The following is a 27,467-nucleotide window of genomic DNA, read 5'->3' on the forward strand; positions in this document are numbered from 1 at the left end:
CTTAATTTTGCCCTTGTAGCACAGAGCAGCTAAAAATAAATGAGTATGTAATGTGTATAACATATAATGTGCATGTGTATAATTTTCCAGTAATACTTTGTTTATAAAACAGGCTTTGACTTAATTTGGCCTGAAGGCCATAGTTACTGACCCCTAGACTAAAGGAAGGGTGGTCCCCAACTTCATGAACTTCTAGGCTAAAGATGGAGTGCTTATTCTTTTTTTTTTTTTTTTTTGAGACGGAGTCTTGCTCTGTCGCCCAGGCTGGGGTGCAGTGGCCAGATCTCAGCTCACTGCAAGCTCCGCCTCCCGGGTTTACGCCATTCTCCTGCCTCAGCCTCCCGAGTAGCTGGGACTACAGGCGCCAGCCACCTCGCCCGGCTAGTTTTTTGTATTTTTTAGTAGAGACGGGCTTTCACCGTGTTAGCCAGGATGGTCTCGATCTCCTGACCTCATGATCCGCCCGTCTCGGCCTCCCAAAGTGCTGGGATTACAGGCTTGAGCCACCGCGCCTGGCCGCTTATTCTTGTACGTACTATCTTGTAGGGGATGGAGTTGGGAGTAGAAGGAGATGATGTAGAGACACACAGAGGTAAATACAGTCAGCAGGAACAAAGTGACATTTTATAAAGGGAATGCATAAATTTTGAGGTCATCAGAGTAAAGCCCACTCAGTAGTGGAGTTAATTGGAGGTGTTGAGAACTATTGAATGTCTGTGAAATTAAATTTGTTTAATGATCATTTTATGTTTGCTTTTGATATAGCCCCAGATCCCGGGACAACTGGTACCCCAGATCCTGGAACAATCACTTCCACGCAGCCTGGGACAACTGGTCCCCCAGATCCTGGAACAATCACTTCCACGCAGCCTGGGACAACTGGTCCCCCAGATCCTGGAACAACTGGTTCCACGCATCCTAGGACAACGGGTCCCCTAGATTCTGGAACAACTGGTACCACTCCTGTTTCTGCTGAATGTCCAGTGGTGAATGAATTGGAACGAATTAATTGCATCCCTGACCAGCCACCAACAAAGGTTTGAGTTATGAATTTTGTTTGCATTTCAGAATTTATGCAACTTGATAGTTTTTTTTTGTTTGTTTTTGTTTTGTTTTGGTTTTCTTCATTAGTGACTCTCAAGAGAGGTGTTTACGTTGTAGCCATTAGCCGCTCAGGCAAATTAACCTTTGTCCATGCTTGTATGACAGTGCAGCTTCGGGAAAGGAAGACCTGGAATATTCCCTTGGGTTGCCAGATTCAGCAAATAAAAGTGTGGTTGCCCAGCCAAATTCAAATTTCAGAAAAACAATGAATCAGGTTTTAGTATAAGTGTGTCCCATGAAAGATTTTGGGCTTACTTACTAAAAATGTATTTGTCTTTTATACGGCAACACTACATGATTACTAGTTCTTTCTGCCTCTGTTCTTGCCCTGTATGTCTCTCCTTCTCCTTTCAGAATTTCCAAAGCTCATCTGGGATCTACAGTAAAAATTCATACACGTGCACAAAGCATTATTTAAAATAAGGGCAAAGTTTCAAGGGCTATGTTTTGGAATTACCTTATGCTATAAGGTAATTAATGCCAGATTAAAGATAGTGCAGACATCTGGGTATTTACTTTAGCCCAGTGTTTCTAGATTATCGGCTGAAGTCCAGCTGATTATGATGATTATAAAGTACTTTGCCCACACCCTATGTTTGTTATGCGAAACTTACAGAAAGCTGATGCACACGCATTTACTTTCCCTGTCATATTGTGCAAGTTATTCAATAGCTCAATTGGGCTGTACTCAATAGCTCACTAATTACTTGGAAGCTCACCTAGATTATCACATTCTCAGTATGTCACGCTACTGCAACACTCCATCTTGTTATTGGGTATTGGTGAACTTCAGATACAGCCATAGTAATGTTTCTTTGGTGCTTTATTGTAAGATCTTTTGATAAGTACTATGGTATCAAGATTGAAGTTCAATAAGTGATCTTTGGCTTTTCTACATGTCATACCCAACTGAATTACTCCATGACCTTGGTGTGTATTAATTGGCATGCTCCTTTTTTGCTCAGCCAGAGAGAAATATTGGCACTTTCAATAATTCATTTTCTTGTAGAAGGTACATCTTAGGCCTTTTGTTGTATGTTTCACGAATCCTGAGAGCTGTATGCTGAGCCAGATTGTTGTTAAGAGCTGAGGCTATGGATAGTGATGTGTTTGTATGGCGTTCACATTAAAGGGAATATAGCTGAAAGAGGATGGTGGGAAGAAGTCATGAACACAACAGATAGGGTAGGCAGAATGTTCTGGTGTTGAAGACATTCCCATATAATTTTTTCATTCTTATCGTCTGTCCTCCAAGATTATATGTAAAAGAACTGAAAGAATAACTTTCCCTGCAGATGGTTCTTGGTTGTAAATACCGTTGTTTCATTCTACCAATTATGGGAGGGAATCCTTTTCCAGTACAGAAGGAAGTAATGTATCAAGCCACCCTGACACCCTGAGTACTCTTGGGAGACTCTTCTTTGTCCAGAGAATGGACTCTAGGAGTCCCCTTCATGGATCTTAGAAAAAAAGATCACTCAATTATCTAACTCTAGTTCATATCTTTAGTTCTCGGCTTGAAACTGGTTAGAGGGCATCTTCACTGAATCCCTTCCTATCAAATCAGCTGAACTCATTACCTCCTCACCAAATCTGCTTTTCCTTCTCAGCTACCAGATTTCTGTTAGTAGTTCTATTAAGCTTCTAGTTCTTGAGGCAGAAACAGCAGAACTTCTGCTTGGCTCATCCCTTCTATCCCTTTGGCCAGTATTTCATGTATTTTAAAATGTTTTCCTTAACAATATATTCCAGAAGAGGCATTTCATTTCCATTCTCTCTGCCATCCCTAGATCATCATTTCCTCATGCTTGAGTTGCTCCAGGTGCCCCCTGGCATCCCTTCTGAATTCCATTTCTCCCATCCATTCCATTACATGAGGGATTAGAATTGCTCTTTTTTATGTCCAACTTTTGTTATTATTTCTACCCAACTCTAGTACATATAGTGGTTTATTACTGTATGTTGAGTCAACTTCAAACACTGTCTTCTATCATCTAAGACCCTACCTCTGTGCCTCTATGGGTTCACTTAGGCTATACTTCTATGCAGATTTTAAAGACAACTCTCTACACTTATTCTGAACCTTTGAATTCTAAAATCCTTTCCACTTCCTTGATGAAGTCTTTTATCCCCAATTCCAGAACTCAGAGTTGAAAGATCCCATTGATGGCAGGGAGCAGGAATATTTCATCAAATTCCAGATATCCAGGTTAGGAAAGAAATGACAGTTAATACTTAGAAATACTTTGATTTTTCAGGGCTATAAAGCACTGTGTAAACATGGGAGAGCAGGTTGCATGTTTAAAGATAAACCTGCGTGCCCTAAGTAAACATTGCAGAGTAATTAAGCTGAGAGAAATTCACAGTTGTTTTCTAAGGATAACAATAATATGAGTAGTAATCTGAATAATTTGAGAGGTTACCATATTTCTTAAGAAGAAGCTTTGCCATCTTTTACAGCAAACACACTTGGTAATTGTCTATGTATTACTCATTTATTTGGCTTATGATATCTTTTGGCAAATTCCAGTTTATTATCAATGTGTTGGGGATCATGTTTTATGATATAGCAGCAAGGGTATTGCATTTTACCAAGGTCATTGTGAGTCTTCACCTTTAAATTACTCTTTGTTTACACAACATCAGTTAATAGCCATTATATGGTGCTAGGAAGAGCAGTGAGCCCAGATACAAACTTAAAGTCTTAAAAGACTTAAGTTTATGTTTGTCACCTTGAAATGACAGTGTAGCCATTGGACAAGGGAAAGGATGTAAGGGGAGCCAGGTTATTGAGCTACTCAGTCCTGGCTTTGCTTCTGGAAAGCTCTTTGACTTGATCAGTAAGTCACATTTTCTTATAAACTGTCAAATCCCTCTAAGTAAAATGAGACAGTGTGCTCAGCTAAAAGTGCTCATTAAACAAATGACTATTGAACACTATACTAACCTCAAAATATTTTAGAATAATGATCTCTAAGGTTCTGGCAAATGTTTCTCTGAAAATTCACCACAGTCTGATTTGGGGGACTAGAAATACTGGATTCTGGGAATGGCAGAGGTGGCAACTTTGTTTTAAAAAGTCTTTGCTGTTAGACTTCACCTTGAGGTTAAATGAAGTGGCCAACCTAACAAGCTAAATTTCAAAACCTAACTCAAGATGCACATTTTATAAAATAGCCTAAAATTAAGATATTTCACAGAGTCGAGACTAATTTTATTCATTCGTTTGTTCAAACTTGCTGCACATAAAAACAGCTAGAGAACATTTTGATGAATAGAGGGTGATTTGAAATTCCTTTATTATCAAGTGCTTTCAACTTCTGAAATTCCTGCTCTATTTGAAGATGGGATACTTTGTCTCATTCTATTCATTTTCTTCATGTGGAGACTTTCTGATTCCACCTTTTTTGTTCACAACATCAGGTTCTTTTGTGCTGCTGTAACATAATGCCCAAGACTGGGTAATTTATTAAACACAGAATTTTACTTCTCACAGTTATGGATGGAGACTGGAAGCAACAAGACCAAGGTGCTGGCATCTTGTGAGGACCTTCTTGCTGCATCTTCACATGGTGGCAGGCAGAAGGCAAGAGACAGCCCACTGTCTCCTTTATAAGGGCACCTAATTCCCTTTGTGTGGGAAGAGCCCTCATGGCCTAATCACCTCTTAAAGGCCCCACCTGTTAATACTAACATATTGGGAACACCTGAATTTTGGAGGGGGCATATTTCAGCCAAAGCACCAGTCTAACTAAAATTGCTCTAAGTCTTCTATTTTCTTAGACTTCTGTTTTCTTAGAGCACAGCTTCTCCGTTTGTCTACTGAATTACAAACTACCCAAACTTACTGGTTTGCAACAATTGTTTTATTATATCTAGTGATTTTATAAGTCTGGGATTCTGGCAGGGTTTGACTGAATGGTCCTGTTCCACATAGCATTTACTGAGATTACATGATGTGGTGGTATTTAGTTGGTGGCTGGTCTGGTCTGGAGGTTTCAAGATGACTTTACTGACATACCTGGTACTTTGGCGAAAATGGCTGTAAGGCTGACTGCACCCTCTTCCCCTCCATGTAGTCACAGAGTCTCTCTTGGTACTCCCCCAGCAGGGTAGCTGAACTTCTTACATGGTGGCTCAGTGCTGCAAGAGACAGAGACGAAAGCTCCCAGTTCTCTTAAGTACCACACCTAAGCCAGCATAGCATCACTTTTGCTGCATTTTATTGATCAAATCAGTCTCAGGCTGGCCCAGATTCAACAGGAACAATGACAGACTCCACCTCTTGACACAAAGTGTGTTGGAGAACTTGATGGCCATTTAAAACAGCAGCAGAGGAATGCTTATTTTTTTTTCTTCAGAGTAGCATAAAGTCTGCTATTAATGATCAAGGCTGTGGTGAACTGGACAATACAGAACAGAGCAGGATGGGGTGGCACAGGTTAGAGGAGTCAGCACTGGGAATAGGTTGGGTGGCAGAGCTGAGTGACTGAGGTCTAATGCGAATGGGAAGGAGTGCCTCCTGTTCCCTCCAGTGGCAGGAAATGGCTGATGCCACTGACACACTCAAGCTGACTCTCCCTCAGTCTGGAATCATGTCCTTTTAACCAGTTTGCATTTGTCCTTGCAACTTTGCCCTCTTTCTTTTCTGAATGCTACAGCTGCTGAAGTTTTGATTTTCTTTTTTTTTAAATCTTAGATCTGCTGCTTCCTAATGACCTAATGGTTTATGCATTTCAAGGCACCTGTAATCTTATCAGTAAATTATTTTCACCTCACGTTGTGGAACGACATAGGGAATTACTTTGGAGAAAGTTTCTGGTTGATAATTGATTTCACCTTTAGAATAGGCTTTTGAGAATATAGGGTGGCAATTTCTCTTTTTTATATACAAATATGTGAGAAAGTATTTTTAAAACTAAAAGACCCACATGCTTACTACAGAAAATGTGTTAGGAGAGAAAGTCTGTGACGGGATGATCCCTTTAGGCTTCTTCTGGTTCTTCTCTCTACCCATTACACTGATCAGGCCAGCAAGCACCTGGGGCTTCTCTGGTTTCCTGTAACAGTAGGAATCATGGATTATCATTTAGTGGTTTTCATTTTACTACTTTCTGCTTGGTTCTTCTCTCTACCCATTACACTGATCAGCCCAGCAAGCACCTGGGGCTTCTCTGGTTTCCTGTAACAGTAGGAATCATGGATTATCATTTAGTGGTTTTCATTTTACTACTTTCTGCTTGCTTCTCTTTTTCTGTATTTCCCAGGCTCTGTCCCAGAAATTCTGATTTAATTCTTAAGGAGCGGATCCCAGGCCTGCTTATTTTTGTAATTTACCAGGTGATCCAAATGTGCAGCTAAGATTAATAACCACTGGTCTAGAGCAGTGGTTTTCAAACATTGTTCTGTATTAGCATCACCTAGAGAGCTAATAAAATCCTTAGCACTCCAGCTTCAGTGAAGGAGGATAGGGCCTGTGCTTTCATACTTTTCCTAAAGTTTCTAGGTGATTCTGACAGGTACCATAGTTTGAGAGTATAGTAAAATATGTTTGACACAATGTGCAAAGTTGTACATTTTCAGCAGTTCTGTAGGTCGTTATGTTGGAAGGGATTTTGGCAAAATATGGAATGTTTTCAGTCTGTATTTTTATATTGTTAGGCACGATTATTATAGTCTTCTTGGTAATCCAGTATATGAAAGCTTGAAAAATAATGACACATTAGGTACTTGATAAAAGATGGGGAGCTGAGAAAATAGGCAGTTCTATATTCTTTCCTATTATTTCTTTTCACATTGGTTTAGATTTTTTCTATGTAGAATTAACTTCTTTGAAATAATTACTAAAAAATCTTTAAGATATACAAAAATATATAACCATTATCCAGCTTAAGAGATAAAATATTATCAGCAGAGATGAAGTCCCCTGCATATCCATTCTGTATTATTACCTTTTCCTCCATCCTCTTTAGTGGTACCCACACTTTTGAAATTGATATTTACCATGCATTCCCTTCGACCTTTTCTACTTCTATATATCCCTGTAAATAAAAGACATATACAGCCTATAAACATTTTTGCTTATGCACTTAACATTGTGAGATTTAACTATGTTGATAGATATCTCTAGTTCATTTATTTTTGCCGTAAAATTGGTACACAATTGTATAAAATTTTATATCAATTTTATGGCAAAAATAAATCAAAATCACTCTTTCTACAGTAAAAAAATTAGTTTTTTCTCCAATATCTTGAAGTTACATCAGTTCCATTCTGAATATCTTTGTAAGTTTTTTACTTGCACCTGTGTGATTTTAGATATATATCTTCAAGTTTGCTAGACATTATCAAATTGATCTCCAAAGCAGCTGTGCTGATTTGCCATCTCACTGTCATTCTCTCTATCCTCTTTGGAATTGACAGTTTATTAAAGTTTTGCCATTTGGGGATTATAAGATAGTAGTCTGTTGTGGTTTCAGTGCTAATTTTTCTGAATACTAATATTGGTGAACATCTCTTGTTTAGTTCTTTTCTGTGAATTTTTCTGTCTTGCCCAATTTTATATTGAGATGTTTTTCTTCTTGATATGTACAAGCTTCCTGTTTGTTCATTTATGTGATTCTGGATTCTTATTCTTACCATGTGTGTTGCAAATATTTACTGTTATGAGGCTTTGCTCATCTATTTTATACTGTCTTGATGAACAAGTTTTACATTTTAATAGAGTCAAGCCTATCAACAATTGTGACTTATGTTTTGATAACTATATATTCCCATATTACATTGTATCTCAGGAACAATTCCAGGAAGACTAAAAACCTAGAGGCAAAAACCAAAAAGTTATAGATTTAAGAGGAGAAAAAGAGAATCTAATATAATAATAATTGAGTTATTTATTCTATTTTTTTCTATAAATTTTCTTGAATTTCTACCTCGACAATATTTTGTCTGGAAATAATGGATTATTTGGCTTCATTGTGTTCAGTTTTGTACATTTTTTTTCTTGTTCTCTTGAATTGTTAGGCCCTCCAATGTATTTTTAAATTATAAGCAATCATAGTGATGGGTCACTTAGGTTTTTTTTCCTGATTTTACAAGGAATCCTTTTCATATGTTACATTTAGTAAGATATTTCTTGTACAGTTTTGGTGGGTATCCGCTATCAAACTGAGGAAGTTGCTTTTCATTCTAAGTTGGCTAAAAATTTCATTCTAATAGCTGATGAATTCAAATGATTATATGGTATACTTTTTAAAATAAGTTTTTCTTATGAATTACACAAGTAGATTTTCTATCATTGAAGGATCTCCTTATTTCTGGAGGGAACACCACCTGGTCATTATTCATTTAATATGTTACTGATTTCTGTTATTAATCCTTTATGTGCTTTTCCTTTTAGGCTTTTGCATTTATGTTCATGGATATGACTGGGCTGTAGTTATCCTTATGCTTCACGTTTGCTTTTGGTATAAAGTACTTTCTTTGTTTCTTCCCTTCTCTCTCTTTTAGTGTTAACAAGCATTGGGAGTTGGAGGAGGAGAGGGTTAGGGTGAGCAGAGCTTGATTGACTCTTAAGCAGTGTCTTCAGGATCTGACTTCTCTCTATCTCTGAATTCTATTCACTCCTCCTCTTCATGTTGGCAAAAAAGCCTGTATAGCTATTATATAAAAAGTAACATATCTTTCCATCTTTTATGTACATTATCCATCAGTTACTCTGGGTGCTCTTAAAATATTCTGTTATGTACTATCTCCCTTAATTTTACCTTGTGATTCTTTAAACTTTTCTTGTATATATTTTGAGTCTTTATTATTAGGTGTATATCAAGTTTGAGCTGCAATATCTTGAGACTTTAATCATCATGTACCGACTCTATGTCTCTCTAATAATGAATTTTTACTTAAAGTCTATTTGTCTGATATTAATATGGCTTTTATTTTCTTTTATTGTTTTGAGATGGAGTATCACTCTGTCACCCAGGCTGGAGTGCAGTGGCATAATCTCGGCTCACTGCAACCTCCACCTCCTGGGTTCAAGAGCTTCTCCTACTTCAACCCCCTGAGTAGCTGGGACTCCAGCCACAAACCACCACACCTAGATAATTTTTGTATTTTTAGTAGAGACAGGGTTTCACCATGTTGGCCAGGCTGGTCTTGAACTCCTCACCTCGAGTGATCTGCCTGCCTCCCAAAGTGCTGGGATTACAGGCATGAGCCACTGCCCCCAGCTGGCATTCTTTTTACATATTTGTTTTCCACTTTACTTTCAGGGTTTTTGTGAGTTTAAGTTTAGGATGTGTAAACTACAAGAAACATTTAGTTAGACTTACTTCTTTAAATGTAATCTATCTTTGTCTTTCAAATATTTAAACCATGTAATAGTTGACACGACACATTCTTTCTAAGGTCTCATTTTGTGCTTTCTCTTCATTCTGTTTATGTGCTAGTCCCCACCCCCACTCCTTCATAAACTTGTCTTTTTTCTTAATTTTTTGGATCGAGGATTTCCATACTCCCCCCAACTCCGACAATTTTCCTTCAGTACTGTTTTGGTAGTTACACATTCTATGTTATTTTGTCAGTTTCCCTTAAATTTTTAATTCTCATATCCAACTTAAAGGGGCATTTTGTGTCCTGGGCCTAATTTCTTTGTGTGCCCTAATTCTACTCATGCCATCATTTTCCATAGTTTCTTTCTAAATCTATTTTCCTAGATTTTATATACTTTGTTTTCTCTTATTATGTGGGTCTTGCTCCATGTCTCTTCCCACCTCTTGCAATGACTCAGCTCTACTGTGGAAGCTGGCGTTTTTGACTTGGCCAACAAAGACTGTTTTCATTCCTTGCTCTTTTGGCCACTCTGATCTTTGTCCTTTCCAGTTTAATGGAAAAATTATTAAACTCCGGGCTGTATACAAAAACCGTTATGCTTAACACCCTCCCTTTCAACACTTTTTTCTTTTTATGCTGAGGTTTCATCTGAGTGGATTTTACAAGAACAAAGACAAAACTGTGGATTGAGGTTGAGTTCACAGTGAAACCTGATCTTACAGCAATGTAAACGACATATGGACATCATTGTTTATCCCTCATATTGGCTATTAGTGTAAAAAATAGCATTTGATTAAGTTTCATTGTTCGTATAACTAAGCAAAGCATTTTTTCTTACCATTTGCAAGGCTGTATTCTCCTGAAAATGTGCTTAGAGATACTCAACCCAGAGTACAGAAAAAAAAGAAATGGATAGTAAGAGAACTAAGTTATGTTCTTGCCTTTTCAATAGCTGAGTAACGTTTGGCAGGTCACTTTACCTTGGAGAAGCTTTACCACTCTGGGCCAAAGGTAATTTATCTGTAAAATGATCTGGCAGGAGGTATTAGTTATCTATTGCTGTGTAATAAATTATGCCAACATTTAATGGCCTAATAGGACAAATATTTTCTCACAGCTTCTGTAGTCAGACATCTGACCGTGGCTTAGCTAGATGCCTCTGGCTCGGTGTCTCTTGGAAGGCTGTAGTCAAGGTGTCTTCCAGGACTATGGGATGATTGTTTTCAAGCTCACTCATGCAATTGTTGGCAGGATTCAGCTCTTCAGGTGTTGTTGGACTGAGAACCTCAGTTCCTTGTGGGCTGCTAGCTAGAGACCTCCCTCAGTTCCTTGCCATGTGAGCCCCTCCACAGTATGACAACTTGCCTCTCCCAGAACGAGGACTCCAACAGTGAAAGTGAAAGAGAGCAAGCAAGACAGAAGCTTAAATCTTTCTGTGATCTAATCTTGAAAGCAACATCTTGTTATTTTCTCTGGTTTCTATTACTTGCAAATCACTTGATTCAGCGCACACTCAAGTGGAGAGAGTTCTTTGTTCTTTTTTGTATTTAACCTGGTTGCTTCTCCCAAATTTGTTGGTGTGAGAAAGAAACTATCTTCATTTTGGCCTCCACTTGATTCAGTCATTAATTATGTTAGAAGGCACATACCTTTCTTAAGTAAGAATCTATTTGGGTGTCAAGAAGGATTACTTTCTGCCTCTGGAGGAGTTGAGGGACTGTATACATGTCATATATCTCACATATGTATAATCTACATAAATGTAAGGCATATGTTTAAAAGTCGAAACAACATTAGTTTAATGTGAAAGCTTCAGAATAGAATTGATTGCAAAGTCTTATTTTTATTTTTAAAAGTCAAAGCAAATATAAATGAAGCTCCATTTGTAATTTTGGATTACTGGTGATATAACTATACTATTGTTTAGACTATTTAAATATATTTGTGAGTTTTTTTGTGATAAAAGATACAAAATGCATTTTGCTTCCCATACTGTTACATAGGAAGGACACTGGTCAGAAAAATTGGTTATAGGTAGAAGCTCTGCCATTTCTTGGTATGTGGCACAATTTATCTAAATATCAGTTGCCTTATTTGTAAATGAAGTTCTTGATACCATAGTCTCAAATTAGATGTTTTATGCTTTATAAATGATCGTGTTCTACAACTAAATGGAGCTTCTTTGACTAACCTGTTGTTTCAGGCCACATGTGACCAACGTGGCTGTTGCTGGAATCCCCAGGGAGCTGTAAGTGTTCCCTGGTGCTACTATTCCAAGAATCATAGCTACCACATGGAGGGCGACCTTGTAAACACAAATGCAGGTAAGCCAGAGTCTGCCATGATGCAGGAGGTCCAGACCCTCTGGAGGTTGACTCTGTATCCCCCAGAGGAGAGCTGGGGCAGCCTGCAGAGTTCTGCTCTGTGGGGCCACATAACCACATGTGACAGAAGGTAGGCACTGCTCTTAATCAAGGACTAGAATCTATGTGGGCACCAAGGAAAAATTATTCTCTGCCTTGGGAGTTGAGGGGCCATGTCCTCTTTCCAGCTTCCCCATTTTGGACCTTCATGACTGTGCAATAATCATTGATCATTTTTGTTTTCAAGTTTATCCCTTTTAAAATGGGGGATCTGAAATCAGTAACCTCTCAGACTACTTCCAACTCTAATTTTATGCTATTTTTATGAAATGGAAATAATTCCAATTTTATAAACATGTTGTAAAAGTCAACATAAGTGTTCATGGAGTGAGTAGCCCCTCTTCTTCCTCTTACTCTAAAATGCAGAGCATAGGCTGGGCACAGTGACTCACACCTGTAATCCCAGCATTTTGGGAGGCCGAGATGGATGGATCATATGAGGTCAGGAGTTTGAGACCAGCCTGGCCAACACGGCAAAACCTATCTCTACTAAAAATACAAAAATTAGCCGGGTGTAGTGGCATGCGCCTGTAGTCCTGGCTACTCAGGAGGCTGAGGCAGGAGAATCGCTTGAACCCAGGAGGCAGAGGTTGCAGTGAGCTGAGATCATGACATTCACTCCAGCCTCGGTGACAGAGCTAGACTCCATCCAGCCACCCACCCCCCCCAAAAAAAATGCAGAACGTAATGATGACCATTCTAGGTGATAGCAGAAGGTGATGCTTTAGGGAGTCTCTCAGTAGAAAGGAAGAGGCATGTTCCCCTTTCAGATGCTCTGGGCCTAATGGACTGTTCCAACAAGGTCTCAACTTTCACCTGGTTTACCATTTAATTAGGGAGATATAATCACCTGTAATGCAACATGAAAATAACCGAGAAGGAATTATGTATATGTGTGTCAGGTCTGAGAATGTAAAGGGAATCTGATTAACACCAAATGACTGACGGGCTTGTGGAATGAGTGTTAGGCTTATTGGGGGAGGTTTTCAATCAGATTTTGTAGAAGAGAGACAGATTTTTATATAATGTAATGATGATATCTAGCGCCATAATCTGCCATAGATAGTATGTGCATATGATGGGGTATATGTCTGTCTTTTCCCTTCTTTTGAGAAATAAAGGCTTTTCATCAATCCCTTTGACATGTATCCTAATCTTTTTTTTTTTTTTTTTTTTTTTTTGAGACGGAGTCTCACTCTGTTATGCGGGCTGGAGTGCAGTGGCATGATCTCAGCTCACTGCAACCTCTGCCTCCCGGGTTGAAGCAATTCTCCTGCCTCAGCCTCTAGAGTACCTGGGATTACAGGCGTGCACCACCATTCCCCACTAATTTTTGTATTTTTAGTAAAGACGGGGTTTCACCATGTTGGTCAGGCTGGTCTCGAACTCCTGACCTGGTGATCCACCCGCCTTGGCCTCCCAAAGTGCTGGGTTTACGGGTGTGAGCCACTGCACCCAGCCCCATCTATCCTAATTTTTATGTAGGTATTATTTGAGAATTTGCAGAGTCAACTATGAAAACCTAGTTTTTTTCCTCCTGTGTTAGGATTCACAGCCCGGTTGAAAAATCTGCCTTCTTCACCCATGTTCGGAAGCAATGTTGACAACGTTCTTCTCACAGCAGAGTATCAGACATCTAATCGTTTCCACTTTAAGGTTGTAATTTGTTTATTTTTTTAAAGTTTTTTTTGAGAGACTTTTGTTCCCTATCCGATGACTGCAGTTACTACAAAATAGAAAAATTTGCTACTGGAGGTATTTTTCTCTACTGTCATTATTAATTGGCACCTGTATGTTAAAGACATATACGGAATAGTCTTCATTTAGTGTGATAGCTTCCTGAATATGTATTACAGTTTACTAGTGAGTTTGGCTTTCATTTATTTACTCTAGATAACATGTGAAATGTGGTAGGAAGATAAAATAAGGGAGATCACAGCTTTCAATCCATCTTTGCAGATGTGCTGTGTATGTCTCTACCTAAAGACTAACTTATGCCCAAAGGTGAACCCTTTGAATTTGGTAACATAATGAGTACATCTACCTTAGATATGAGGTCAGTTTGATCAGTACCTGATTCCAGTATCGTAAGTAGGGATTTTGGGAAGCTCCGACAAGTTTTTATTTTGGCTTTCCTTCTATTTCTATCTCTGCACAGTTGACCGACCAAACCAATAACAGGTTTGAAGTACCCCACGAACATGTTCAGTCCTTCAGTGGATATGCTGCTTCTTCTTTGACCTACCAAGTTGAAATCTCCAGAGAGCCATTTAGCATCAAAGTGACCAGAAGAAGCAACAATCGTGTTTTGTAAGTTTTGGAAACCTATCGAAGGATCAGAGTAAGAAGGTTACAGGGGGGTCTGTAAGCATGGAGAAGGGGGTGTTTCAACAATATTCCTGCAGGTTGTGAGACAATTATTAGTGACCAGACCCTTTACCTTCAAAGTATATATTGTTTTCTGACTTTCTTTCTCTTTCTTCCTCTTTCTTCTGTTTGCACAATCATTTTTTTTCTCTTTAGTTTTCCCTTTATTTCCCTCCATCTATAATATATAATCAGCTGTCCACCAGTAAATATTTACTGAACATCTCCTATTATAAGTATAGTGTTCTGGTCATGTGGTAGGCTGTCTGGTCTGGGAGTAAGAAATTTGCACATGGTCCCTTTCTTCAAGGAGTCCTAATCTTTTGTTGTCCATAGAAAAATGTCACAGGATGGCAAATGGGACTGAATGAATGGGGGCTATTGAGTCATTGAGATATAAAGGATGCTTTTCCAAGCACTTATGTTCTCTCCACACCGCTTGCTCACCCATCCTTGTGTTCTCCACCTGTGTCTAGGTTTGACTCAAGCATTGGGCCCCTCCTGTTTGCCGACCAGTTCTTGCAGCTCTCCACCCGACTGCCTAGTGCTAACGTGTATGGCCTGGGAGAGCATGTGCACCAGCAGTACCGGCATGATATGAATTGGAAGACTTGGCCCATATTTAACAGGGACACAACTCCCAATGGAGTAAGCTTTCAGATGGGTCCCTTTCCACTGAATATCATAGTCTCATTCTTGAAGGTCACCTCTAGTATTACAGTGTAGTGTTTAAGAGTAAGAGTCTAGAGTGAGACTACCTGGCTTTGAATTCTAGTCTTGCTACTCACCAGTTAGGTGGTTCTGGGTGTTACTTACCTCTCTGTCTTCAGTTTCTTATCTATAAAATGTAAGTAATGTCTCAATAGGGTAGTGGTGAGGATGAAATGAACTGATACATGTAAAGTATCTAGAAGAATGGCTGCCAGAAGGAAAGTGCTCAATAAATGCCAACTCCTTCATATTTTTCCTAACCAGATATGGAGAAGATCTTATTAATATTTGTACTCTGAACAACAGTTGATTGTGATCACCATACTTTTAGGTTCCCCTTTAATCACCGACTTACCAGGTTTATCAAAATAGGATAAAGTCTCAGTTAAAACAATCATTTTTTGTATAAAGAATGATTGTGGTAGTGAAAGAATAGACAGAGTTTTGTCGTTTTATTTTATTTCCACTTTTGTTTGTTTTGACTGCTAAAATTTGAAATAACTTTGTTTTCTGGATTTGGCAATACTCTGTTGTTCAGGGCTTTCTTTTTCTTTTCTTCTTCTCTCTTTTGTTGAGATGGGGTCTCACTGTTGCCCAGGCTGAAGTGCAGTGGTGCAACCATGACTCACTTTAGCCTCAACCTCCCTGGGCTCAGGTGACCCTCCCACCTCAGTGTCTGGAGTAGCTGAGACTAAAGGTGTGTGTCACCATGCCTGGCTAATTTTTTTTGTATTTTTTTGTAGAGACTGGTTTTTGCCATTTTATTCAGGCTGATCTCAAACTCCTGGACTCAAGCAATCCTCTGGCCTTGGTCTCCCCTAAGTGCTGGGTTTACAAATGTGAGCCACTGTGCCCGGCTGGACTTTCTTGACTAAGCAGAATTAATGGATGGATGAAAGGAGATTACAGCAATAATTTATTAGTCAAAAATTTATATATATATATACACACACACACATATATGTATATATATGTATATATACACACACATATATATGTGTGTGCATATATATAGATATATATATCTATTTAGCCATAGAGTCTAGAAAATATAATAATTTCTTGTTAGACAAAACCGAGGTCCAGAGAAGCCAAATTAACAGCTCAAGACAAAAGAGTTTGTAAGAACAAGAATGGCCTGACCCCGGGAGGCGGAGCTTGCAGTGAGCCGAGATCGCACCACTCCTCTCCAGCCTGGGCGACAGAGTGAGACTCCGTCTCAAAAAAAAAAAAAAAAAAAAGAAAAGGAAAAAAAAAAAGAGTTCGTAAGAACAGAGGAAGAATCTAATCCCTTCTCTGTGTAATTTTAAGCCCAGGCTCTGTACTGTACATATGCCTATCAGAAAAGTAGAAAAGCTGTTGAGTCAGAGCAACTTAACCTAGGAATAGTTGGTGACAATTGTTTCATTAAGGAGCCTCAGATCTTGCTACTCAAAGTGTGTATGTAGCAGGGGAACCACCATGTGAGAGAGGTGGGCTTTCAGCCCCTTCTTCCATCTGTTGAATTAAAATCTGCATTTAGGGCCAGGAGTAGTGGCTCACGCCTGTAATCCCAACACTTTGGGAGGCCGAGGCAGTTGGATCATTTGAGGTCAGGAGTTCAAGATCAACCTGGTGAAACCCCATCTCTACTAAAAATGCAAAAAAAAAACTAGCCGTGCATAGTGGCAGGTGCTTGTAGTCCCAGCTACTCAGGAGGCTGAGGCAAGAGAATGGTGTGAATCCGGGAGATGGAGCTTGCAGTGTGCTGAGATCGTGCCACTGCACTCCAGCCTGGGCAACAGAGCAAGACTCCGTCTCAAAAAAAAAAAAAAAAAAATTAGCCAGGTGGTAGTGGCATGCACCTGTAATCCTAGCTACTCAGGAGGCTGAGGCAGGAGAATCGCTTGAGCCTGGGAGGTGAAGGTTGTGGTGAGCCAATATCACGCCAGTGCACTCCAGTCTGGGCAACAGAGTGAGACCCTGTCTGGAAAAAAAAAATCTGCATTTAGGTGCCCATGTAATTTGTGGATACACCAAAGTTTGAGAAACACTTTTCCAGAGCTATAGTTATCAAATGTGACTACATGTGGGAGTTATCTGGGGAAATTAAAAAATAACAGCTATGTCTGCTTCTATCTCCAGGGATTCTGTTTTAATTGGTCTGGCATGCAGTCTAGGTTGAGAACTCCTGTTCTGGAGTCTCGAAGACAAGCCTAGACTAGAGCTCCATCTAGCTACCTGATTCATATTAAGGCATATTGATGGAGCTTTTGCTGATGAGGTTAAGTCAGGTTAAGACAGGCCTCTTTGAGAGGGCAGCTTTTTTGAATTACGTTTTAAAAATTCCTATCCTCTTACCTTGTAAAAAACATCACAGCCTTCACATTCCTTCTGGATGAATGATCATAGCTGGCTCATTCTGTAAGAAAACACGAGTTCACTTGGTTAACATCAACTAGATATAGACCCCATCTTTTAAAAATGTGTCTTTATGACCATGAATTTCCTGTCAATTAGTTACATGATTAGGGCTGATTTCCTAAACCAACCGCACAGTGTGGTGCTGAGACTTCTTGGTTGTAAATTTTGGTTTTTAATTATCTTTCTGCAGAACGGAACTAATTTGTATGGTGCGCAGACATTCTTCCTGTGTCTCGAAGATGCTAGTGGATTGTCCTTTGGGGTGTTTCTGATGAACAGCAATGCCATGGGTAAAGGACTATTCATGGAAAAAACAAGCGCAAGAGTGATTTTCAGTCCCTTTCTTACAGCACTATGATAAAAGGAATGGATCCCTTTAAGAGTGACTGAGACATAGTGTAGGGAGGGCCATATAGATTATCTAATTGTGCTATCCCTACTTCATTACCTGTTGATCTATGGTAGCCATGAGTAGGGGATTTTCTCCTAGCTTATGATTTTCCTGAATCTGGTGGCCTCTGTTGGAATATTTTCTATTATCAAGTTGAGGGAGCTAACCCTTCCCTATAATTTACTCTGAGATAGTTTCCACCAATGTGTTCTTCTCCGTCTTCAGCCTTTTCGTCAGTAGATCCCAGTGGCAATGAATTGCCACAGGGGAAGAGAAGATGTATCAGAAGCTCCCAGGATTGATGGTGGACATAGGGTATTGATCGATACCTCTTCTCAATTGAGAGTCATTGATTCAATCAGTGCTCCTCAAAGTGTGGTCCCTGACTGTGTCACAGACTGTTTCAAGTCTATAGTAAGATGAGTATAGAAATGGCGAGTAAGCAGTGCTATAGCCTCCACATGCACACATGAACCTTTTTCTAGTAATTCATTTTCATGTTGTTTTATGAAAATATCAGCTTGCAGTGAAATGGAAATTAAACAAAATAAAGATCTGATTCTCTAACACAGATATCTGAGAAACACTCTAAATGATCTAAAATGATTTAGGACATCTAAGAGATGAATCTAAGATGATTCTAATAGAATCTTAGATGATCCTAAGGTATTTGAAATGCCAAACAACCTAAGAATAGACTGAGATAATATAATACAAGGACTGTACAGTTTTAGATAGGTGAAAGGAACCAGAAAATAAGATGAGTCAGACTTAGTGGGAAAGGCCACAAGATCCTAGATGCTCTGTATGAGTTGTTCCTATGACCAAAGAGTACATTGCAATATTTCTTGAGGCATTTTATTCCTGGATACAAATCAGTGTAATGACACAACTTTTGAGAATGGTGATTGGCACATAGAGGGATTTTGAATTTATGGCACAATTTCTGACTTTTTTTTTTTTTTGGTTTGGCTTTTGTTTGATGTGAGATTTACTGAGGATAGTTATGTCCATGTCTAGTTGAATTATATTCTCACAATAATGATGGGGTATGTGGTGGGACATGTTCTGTGGTTGTGAAAGTCAGAGAGGAAAACCTTTTCCTCTAACCTCTTAGGGTTAATTCTCGGGAGCCTGCAAATTAAACTGGCAAAAAGGTAGACTAGCAATAGAAAAGACAGAATTTATTTACACATGTAATGCGTATACACACAGGACTTCTCAGTGATGAGTAACTCAAAGCAGAGATTAGAACTTGGGGTTTCTATACCATCTTAATTAATAGGTGAAAGGGAAGGAGGAAAGACGCTTAGGAGAGAACAAATGACGTTTTGGAAAGATAAATGGGCCATTAGAAGATAGGTGGGAGGATGAGACAGTCTTGTGACACTGTCTATCTGGGAATGGTGCCTGTTGTCTCAGAAAAGATTAGAGGTACTCCTTGGCGCAGATTTATGACCATTGCTTTTTATTGAGTTTTTTTGGGAGGCTATGCTTTTAGGCACATCAGGGATTTCAGTAACTGAAATGCCTTCGGTCCAAAATAATTTTTTTTTATGTCACAGTGGCTTATTCTGGACCCCTTCATGAGCCTGGCTGCTTTTTCCCCAGAGCCTGGGGCCTGGCACAAGGCACTAAGACACTCCAGTCAGTATTATTAACAGCTGTCACAGAAAAAAATGCCTTGGTTGCCATGTGCTGTGAGGGTGGACTTGCATGGTCAGGGTTTGTCCCTTGGTATTCAAGATGTGAGACACTAGGGTCACTTTGTTCATGTTCACGTGGTTAGTGATCCTGTGTTATTTTAAAACTTGGTAGTTACTATTCAGTAATCAATTCTGATTTGTATTTTCTTCATTTAAACCTTTCAAGAGGTTGTCCTTCAGCCCGCGCCAGCCATCACTTACCGCACCACTGGGGGCATTCTCGACTTCTATGTGTTCTTGGGAAACACTCCAGAGCAAGTTGTTCAAGAATATCTAGAGGTAAACTTAGGACGTCAAGATTGTGACTGAGGAAATCTTAAACAGCAAATATTTTATAAAAGTAAATTTCATGTGCAAGTATGACCCACAAAATCTGCTGTTACAAATTTCAGATATTAAAGAACAGATTTCATATATGCAATGGAAACTTGCTGTATAGCATTTTTATGTTATAAGAAGGGGAGAGAATATACAGATGCCCCAAACATGGCCCTACCCTCAAACATTTATGAAGGGTTGGAAAAATAGACTAAGATTCTAACATGAATGAATCAGTGCGTTGGGAAATGGACTATGTTTGGTGCTCTGAAAGCAATGCTTCAAAAACTTTTTATTAAAAACAGAGTATTTGCTAATTTTCACTTCACATATTTCTTTCAGCTTATTGGGCGGCCAGCCCTTCCCTCCTACTGGGCACTTGGATTTCACCTCAGTCGTTATGAATATGGAACCTTAGACAACATGAGAGAAGTCGTGGAGAGAAATCGCGCAGCACAGCTCCCTTATGTAAGCAAGGTTTTCAATAGTTCTCCAAAAGTAAAGAAATTCCCTTGAAGAAAAAGAATTACTGTTTATATATTCTCTTCCTAAGTTTAACTGATTTATTTATTTGGTAATGAAAGGAATTTTAGATACTCAGAATACTAGACTTTTTTTGTTGGACCAATCATTTTTTGAAGGAACCATAGTTCTTTATAGTATGAAATAGACTAGGAGACCACAATTATGTGTTGGGAGGTAATCTGTTTTTGTCTCTATTTTTCTTATTGTGTATTTTATTAGTAAACATTTTTTGTGCTTACTGTATTGACTACATTTTACAGATGTTTTTATTTGAGTTTTCAAGGCATTTGTCTCTTCAGCTTGAATTGTAGCATTTTAATGCTTCTCAGTAGGGATTTTCTTGCCTTACATGTGTTCTTGGTTTGTTTTGACTCAAAAGTGTCATGGCAGGAACTTACCATAAAAGTTGTATCATAATTTTAGAAATTCCTCTAAGATTCTGGCATAAGATTTAATGTCTAAATTCTTAGGTTCTTCGGTTTAGTGTCAGGTCATGAATGATGCAGATTCCCAGTCTCCCTACCTATGTTTTAACAGATGTTTTAAAGAGGAATTGAGGAAGCGGAGTGGTTCTAGACCCCATGAATTTAGCTCAAAATAATTATATTACTGGAAGAACCATGAGCCATCTGGGCTAGCATCATTTTTTTCACAGATAGTAAACTGAGGCTGTCAGGGGAAATAACATGACCAAGACTGCATAGATAATTGATGACAGAACGAATACTCCATGACTACATGGATGTGAAAAATAATACAACAAGTTTCAGGTCCATGTGTTTTTACGTTGGTATTTTGATTACTATTAAATTGGGAGTAAGCAGAATTTGCCTTTCTCTGTAGTGTGGTCATTTCACAATTGAAACCAAGCTTCAGTAGACATTTTGTAATTTGGCAGAAAGAGAGTTCATAAATATGAAGTGTAAAAGAAAGTGCTTAACGGAATTGAGATTCAAAAAGCCTAGGAACACTGAGGAGATGGGGGAAGCAGAAAGTCAGGGCAGATGAAGATGTTTGGGTCAATGAATCTACTCTCAGCCTAGATGCGGGTCCCACTACTTATTCTCCAGCACAACGTGGCTTTATACATGTAGGGGAGCTGAGGCAGGCAGATCACGAGGTGAGGAGTTCAAGCCCAGCCTGGCCAACACAGTGAAACCCCGTCTCTACTAAAAATACAAAAAAAAAAGAAAAAGAAAAAAGATTAGCTGGGCATGGTGGCAGGGGCCTGTAATCCCAGCTATTCGGGAAGCTGAGACACGAGAATCATTTGAACCCAGGAGGTGGAGGTTGCAGTAAGCCGATATCGTGCCACTGTACTCCAGCCTGGGTGACAGAGCTGGACTCAGTCTTGAGGAAAAACAAACAAACAAACAAACAAACTCCACAAAACTCCATTTAAGATTAGAAATCTCATTTAATATTAGAAAACCAGAGGAACTAGTTTTCAAGTCCAGATCTCTAACATCATAGTGGCCATCTCTCTTTTTATGCCGTTTTCCTTACATGTAGATAGACATTTTCTTTTTAAGCGATCCAGGAAATGAAAGAATTGGACTATTACTGCTGCCTAGTGGTGTGAGATGTGAAAGGGAGTATTTAGACAGGGAATTGAACACTATTACCTGAGTTCAGTATACATGTCAAAATCTGTCACTTTAAGTGAACAAAAAGGTATAGTATGGACATGTAATAAAATACTTTTGTACTTTGAATGGCTAACTTTGAATGTACCTGTGATATTGGGTACTACTGGGTGTGAAATTTAACAAGAGATGCACAGGGAAAAGCTCAGTAGTCTCTAGAATAATCCTCTTCTCTCCCCTGCTCTATGCCCTTGGAGACAAACCTAGGTTGCAGAGAAGGGTACATTTTATTCTGGGCTTCACTATGTTTATACAGGTAAAGTTGGGATAGCATAAACAGCAAAGATGTGGGGTAGAAGTGAAGTAACAAAATAAAACGTGGGGTAATAAAATGAGGGAGATGTGGGAGACAATATCTTCCCTTCTTTATCTTGTGAATAAGGTGAAATTTAGGTCATTTCTTAGGTGGATATGTCTGATCGTCTTAGGGGTTTGTCATAATTAGTGTTGTTTGCTTGATTGGTTTTTAATGCCAGAGTGCCAGGCAAGGATAGGATGATGCAGTTAACCTGATGGCAGGGATGAGGCCAAGCCCTAGGGAACCAACTGGTCATGTGTTTTTGAAATCACCATTGGAAAAGAGGCACTCAGGTTCCAAGAACTGATTAAGAACTCTGTTTAGAGCCCAGAACAGAGTTGTTGTTTATCCTGAATAATCACAGTGAAAATTTGATTTTGTTTTACCATGGAAATTCCTAGGCGCTAATTGTGGACTTTATATATTCTTTCAGGATGTTCAGCATGCTGATATTGATTATATGGATGAGAGAAGGGACTTCACTTATGATCCAGTGAATTTTAAAGGCTTCCCTGAATTTGTCAATGACTTACACAAAAATGGACAGAAGCTTGTCATCATTGTGGTACGTACTGCCCTCTTTCCTCCAAATTAGGCATTTGCTCCTCCGTTTCATACACCCATCTCCTTTGCTTTCTCCCCAGGTTCCCAGTCTCCTTTCAGTGCCTCCAGCTTCCAGCTGGTTTCTTCATTGTATTCTTCCTCTTTTTAGGATCCAGCCATCTCCAACAACTCTTCCTCAAGTAAACCCTATGGCCCATATGACAGGGGTTCAGATATGAAGATATGGGTGAATAGTTCAGATGGCGTGACTCCACTCATCGGGGAGGTAACTGAATGGGAAGGCTGGTGGCTGGTAGAGGGGCTGCATAGGGGTGTGTGAATGTGTGTGTGTTTGTGCCTGTAATTGTAATTGTTTTATTGTACATTTTCAGTATATTTATATATTCTGGGAATAAATTCTCCTCTGCCCTTTCGTGCCCAAGTGCATGCCGGCCATCCTAGATTTTTGATTCCTTTCACAGCCAAGTCCCTTTAAACAACAGCTCACACACTGAGTGTCCACTTTCTCACCTCCCACACACTCTGCAGCTGACTGTGGTCTCCTTTCTTCCCCCATCACTTCCCTGACACTGCTCTGGCAAAAAACACCCATTACTTTCTCATTGGTAAGTCCAACGGAACTGTTTCATGCCTCTTCTTACTCAATTTTCCTGCAGTATTTGACAAGTGTACCCACTTCTTTCTCAAATGTTTGTTTGTCCTTGTTTTTTCAGGAAGGTGTCATCTGCTTGTTCACTTCTAAGGTCTCTGATGACCTTTTCAGAGTATAGTGTCTGGGGGAAATTGGACAGGAAAGAAAGAGAAAAATGAATGATGTTAGAATCCACAGTTTATAATGGACTAGCTGCAATTTACACAGTGTTCTTCCCCCATTTACTATTCCCAGAATTAAGAACAAAAAAAGTGTAGAGAGTTAAAGATGACTAAGTTAGACAATGCCTTTATCCACAAATTTATTCATTAACGGCTTAAACATATTTTGAAATGCATTTTCTTCAAGTGACCCTGGCATTTATTTTAAATATTCTGAGCACTGTACCTTCCTAACTAAATAGGATGTGTTCCTTGGTACCTCGGTTGCTGTGATCATGTTAGGAATTTCTTTGCAAAGTACTTTATTTTATTCTATATTTGTTTAATTTACTCTATCAGTGTTTTTCTTTTTCTCCTGAAGGTCTGGCCTGGACAAACTGTGTTTCCTGATTATACCAATCCCAACTGTGCTGTTTGGTGGACAAAGGAATTTGAACTTTTTCATAATCAAGTGGAGTTTGATGGAATCTGGATTGTGAGTTGTTTACACTTGGATTATTGGGTGACAAATATTCAGATTGTGTGTATCTGTATCTTTGAGTCATGGAGCATAGGGAGAGGAGGAGGAGGAGGAGAAGAAGTATAGCAATCATTCTCAATATTCACTATCTTTCTATTCAAATAATCTCACTAAAACACATAGCTTAGAATAAAAATCAAAATGTTAGAGCTGAAAGGAGACTCAGGAATTTTTTCCCAAGTCTAGCTCTTTTCCTTCCTTCCTTCCTTCCTTCCTTCCTTCCTTCCTTCCTTCCTTCCTTCCTTCCTTCCTTCCTTCCTTCCCTCCCTCCCTCCCTCCCTCCCTCCCTCCCTCCCTCCCTCCCTCCCTCCTTTCTTTCTTTCTTTCTTTCTTTCTTTCTTTCTTTCTTTCTTTCTTTCTTTCTTTCTTTCTTTCTTTCTTTCTTTCTTTCTTTCTTTCTTTCTTTTCTTTCTTTCTTTCTTTCTTTCTTTCCTTGCTTTCTGTCTTTCTTTCTTTCTGTCTTTCTCTCTCTCTCTCTTTCTTCCTTTCTTCCTTTCTTTCCTCAAAGGAATGAGCTGAACTCAGAACAGGTCATGTACTCCTTACCTTGTTGCAAAGTATACAAATTGTTCAATTGCTAGTTCAAGACTCTTCCATTTGGGGACATGTTGAACAAATTGATCAGAGCCAAAGCACTCAGGTGCTTGAACAAACTATGCCTGTGGTAAAGAAAAATGTCTCGGCCGGGCGCGGTGGCTCAAGCCTGTAATCCCAGCACTTTGGGAGGCCGAGACGGGCGGATCACGAGGTCAGGAGATTGAGACCATCCTGGCTAACCCGGTGAAACCCCGTCTCTACTAAAAAATACAAAAAAACTAGCCGGGCGAGGTGGCGGACGCCTGTAGTCCTATCTGCTCAGGAGGCTGAGGCAGGAGAATGGCGTAAACCCGGGAGGCGGAGCTTGAAGTGAGCTGAGATCCGGCCACTGCACTCCAGCCTGGGCGACAGAGCGAGACTCCGTCTCAAAAAAAAAAAAAAAAAAAAAAAAAAAAAGACAAATGTGTCATATGATGTCAGGTGAAAGAAAGTAACCCAGCCGAGGGTTAGCAAAATTTAGGGAGCTCCAGAGTTGAAACCTTTTCTTTTTCTAACAGAACTGTAGAAAATTCAAACAATACAGAGAGTTAAAAAGATAAAAGCAAAAATCCTCCGAAATTATAGCAACCAAAGACATTTATTATCGATATGTTAGAATGCATCTCTCTAGACCCTCATGTGCTCTCTCCCTCCTTTTCTCTCCATGTATGTTTATATGTATTTTTATGTGTATGTATTTACAGTTATATTTCGATATATGGAAAATGTATAAGTTGAAACATGTCGTCATATAAATTGAAATTTTTTTCACCTGATATGTTTGGGAATTGTTCATTTTCAACAGTTATAGGCATATTATTTGAAGAAATGTTAAGAACCTTCTTCATGAAGGCTTCAGTGGGTAGACAAGAACACCCACTCTATTCCATATATATAAATACCCCCTTAAAATATCTGGAATAATTTATCTGATTAATTAAAAAAAGACACCATCAGTACATCATAAGATAACATGTTACTTTTTCTTAATAGTTTTTGCTCTTCGTCTTGCAGGATATGAATGAAGTCTCCAACTTTGTTGATGGTTCGGTCTCAGGATGTTCCACAAACAACCTAAATAATCCCCCATTCACTCCCAGTAAGTCTTGGTGGTCAGCAGATTAAAGTAGCAATGTGTATTTCATATTACAAATTTATAAGGACAGATCCGAAAAATTTGACAAGGGAATTTGTTCATAAGTGTGCATAGAAAAAGAAAAATGTGGGTAAGGAAAACTAGGAAGGAAAATAAAAACATGCTATGCTTTCCTAAAAGAGGCACAAATTCAAAAGGGGCAATGTAATACTTCTACTTATAGTCAAAGCTATTTATAGGGAAGATCTAGAGAGGATATGGTGTAGAGGCCAGAGGCTAGTGGTAAGTTTATGTCATTCTCAAATATATACCCGCAGGCCAGGGTTTACTAGAGAGACACCAGGTAAACAGCCTTGGTCTTAAGGTGAGGGTCATGTCTGACACGTCCACAGTGTGAAGAACTGAGCCACAGGATGAAAAGACAGAACTCGTGACTTGGGAGGTCAAAGTCAGTGAACGTGATGATACCCAGCTTTGACTGAACTTTGGACAACACTATCTCTTAGGGTGTGGCCTTGGAATCATAGGATTGGCCATAGTTTGAAGAATGCTGGAGGTTCAAGGACAAATTATATCTTGAGAAAGGAAAAAACTGCTAAGATGATAATAGCTTATGAAGGCTTCAATATGGTGGGAAGAGAGGAAATTGGGGCAGGTAGGTTAGAATCAAATGCTGAGGGGCTTGGATAAGAGGCTAAACAGTTCATATTTTATTCTTTTGGTGTTAGAAGCTACTTGTCTTTTAGTAAGAGAGAAGCATGGTAGTCAGATGGTTTTGGAAATTTGAACCTGGCATTAATATATAGTGTGAACTAGAAATAGATACATGGGAGGTAAATAAGACATGACGAAGCTACTGCAATAGTTAAGGTCCACAGATAATGTGGATCTCAACCAGAGTGGTGCAATGGGAGCAGAGAGGAACAGATGAATACAGGAGAGACTGGAAATCATTCTTTAAAATATATGATCAGGGGAGAGAAGGAGTCAGAAATTAATTTACACTTTCATTCAGTATTTCTATTCTTGGACCGCTTAACTTAGCTCAGTTTGGAGAATTCAGATTGAACCTCAGGGCTGACTGAATCTTCTTGCTTCCGAGTGTCTGCCTCTAATCACATGAGAGCTCGGGTGGGAGGATGTGTGTGAGTCAGCAGAATTCATTTATATGCCAGAGAAACTACTCCATGTGGATAGCGTTCTCATAGTGACGGAGCAGTGTGACTGCAGGATGCCCACAAGAGTGTCTGCCCGGGGTGCTGTCATGTCGGATTGTGTGATAGTCAAGGAGCAGGAAATGTGCAACTTAGGCTGTCGCTGATTGATCCTGCTTTGGTTTCAGGAGTCCTGGATGGGTACCTGTTCTGCAAGACTCTCTGTATGGATGCAGTGCAGCACTGGGGCAAGCAGTATGACGTTCACAATCTGTACGGCTACTCCATGGCGGTTGCCACAGCAGAGTAAGACCACTGTGGCTACGACCTGCTAATTATTGAATATAAAGAATATATATATGTTTTTAATTCTTGGAGATTATGGAGCTAATGCATAAAATTTCTTAAGACAAAACAAAGCAAAACAAAACATATTTAATGATACAGAATGCTCCCCACAGGGACTCTAATTGTATCGAAAGAGAGTTGGAAGAGAGTGGGTTATTCACTTTTAATGTCTT

The 27,467-nt window shown here is 39.2% G+C and overlaps 1 protein-coding gene across 2 annotated transcripts in view; it reads left to right on the forward strand.

The window, feature by feature from the left end:
* Positions 1 to 27,467, forward strand: part of MGAM (maltase-glucoamylase) — a 138,215-nt gene that overhangs the window by 14,900 nt on the left and 95,848 nt on the right. For both annotated transcript variants that reach the window (XM_073009419.1, XM_073009420.1), the window contains 13 exons: positions 766 to 1,037; positions 11,639 to 11,759; positions 13,405 to 13,514; positions 14,017 to 14,168; positions 14,702 to 14,873; positions 17,530 to 17,629; positions 19,603 to 19,715; positions 20,097 to 20,222; positions 22,657 to 22,788; positions 22,936 to 23,052; positions 23,962 to 24,075; positions 25,711 to 25,795; positions 27,135 to 27,252. In XM_073009419.1, the coding sequence (XP_072865520.1) occupies positions 766 to 1,037; positions 11,639 to 11,759; positions 13,405 to 13,514; positions 14,017 to 14,168; positions 14,702 to 14,873; positions 17,530 to 17,629; positions 19,603 to 19,715; positions 20,097 to 20,222; positions 22,657 to 22,788; positions 22,936 to 23,052; positions 23,962 to 24,075; positions 25,711 to 25,795; positions 27,135 to 27,252 (1,732 nt within the window). The remainder of the gene's footprint in view (positions 1 to 765; positions 1,038 to 11,638; positions 11,760 to 13,404; positions 13,515 to 14,016; positions 14,169 to 14,701; positions 14,874 to 17,529; positions 17,630 to 19,602; positions 19,716 to 20,096; positions 20,223 to 22,656; positions 22,789 to 22,935; positions 23,053 to 23,961; positions 24,076 to 25,710; positions 25,796 to 27,134; positions 27,253 to 27,467) is intronic.

The sequence above is a fragment of the Chlorocebus sabaeus genome, chromosome 21 (assembly GCF_047675955.1).
Source record: "Chlorocebus sabaeus isolate Y175 chromosome 21, mChlSab1.0.hap1, whole genome shotgun sequence".
In the NCBI taxonomy this organism is placed as follows: Eukaryota; Metazoa; Chordata; class Mammalia; order Primates; family Cercopithecidae; genus Chlorocebus; species Chlorocebus sabaeus.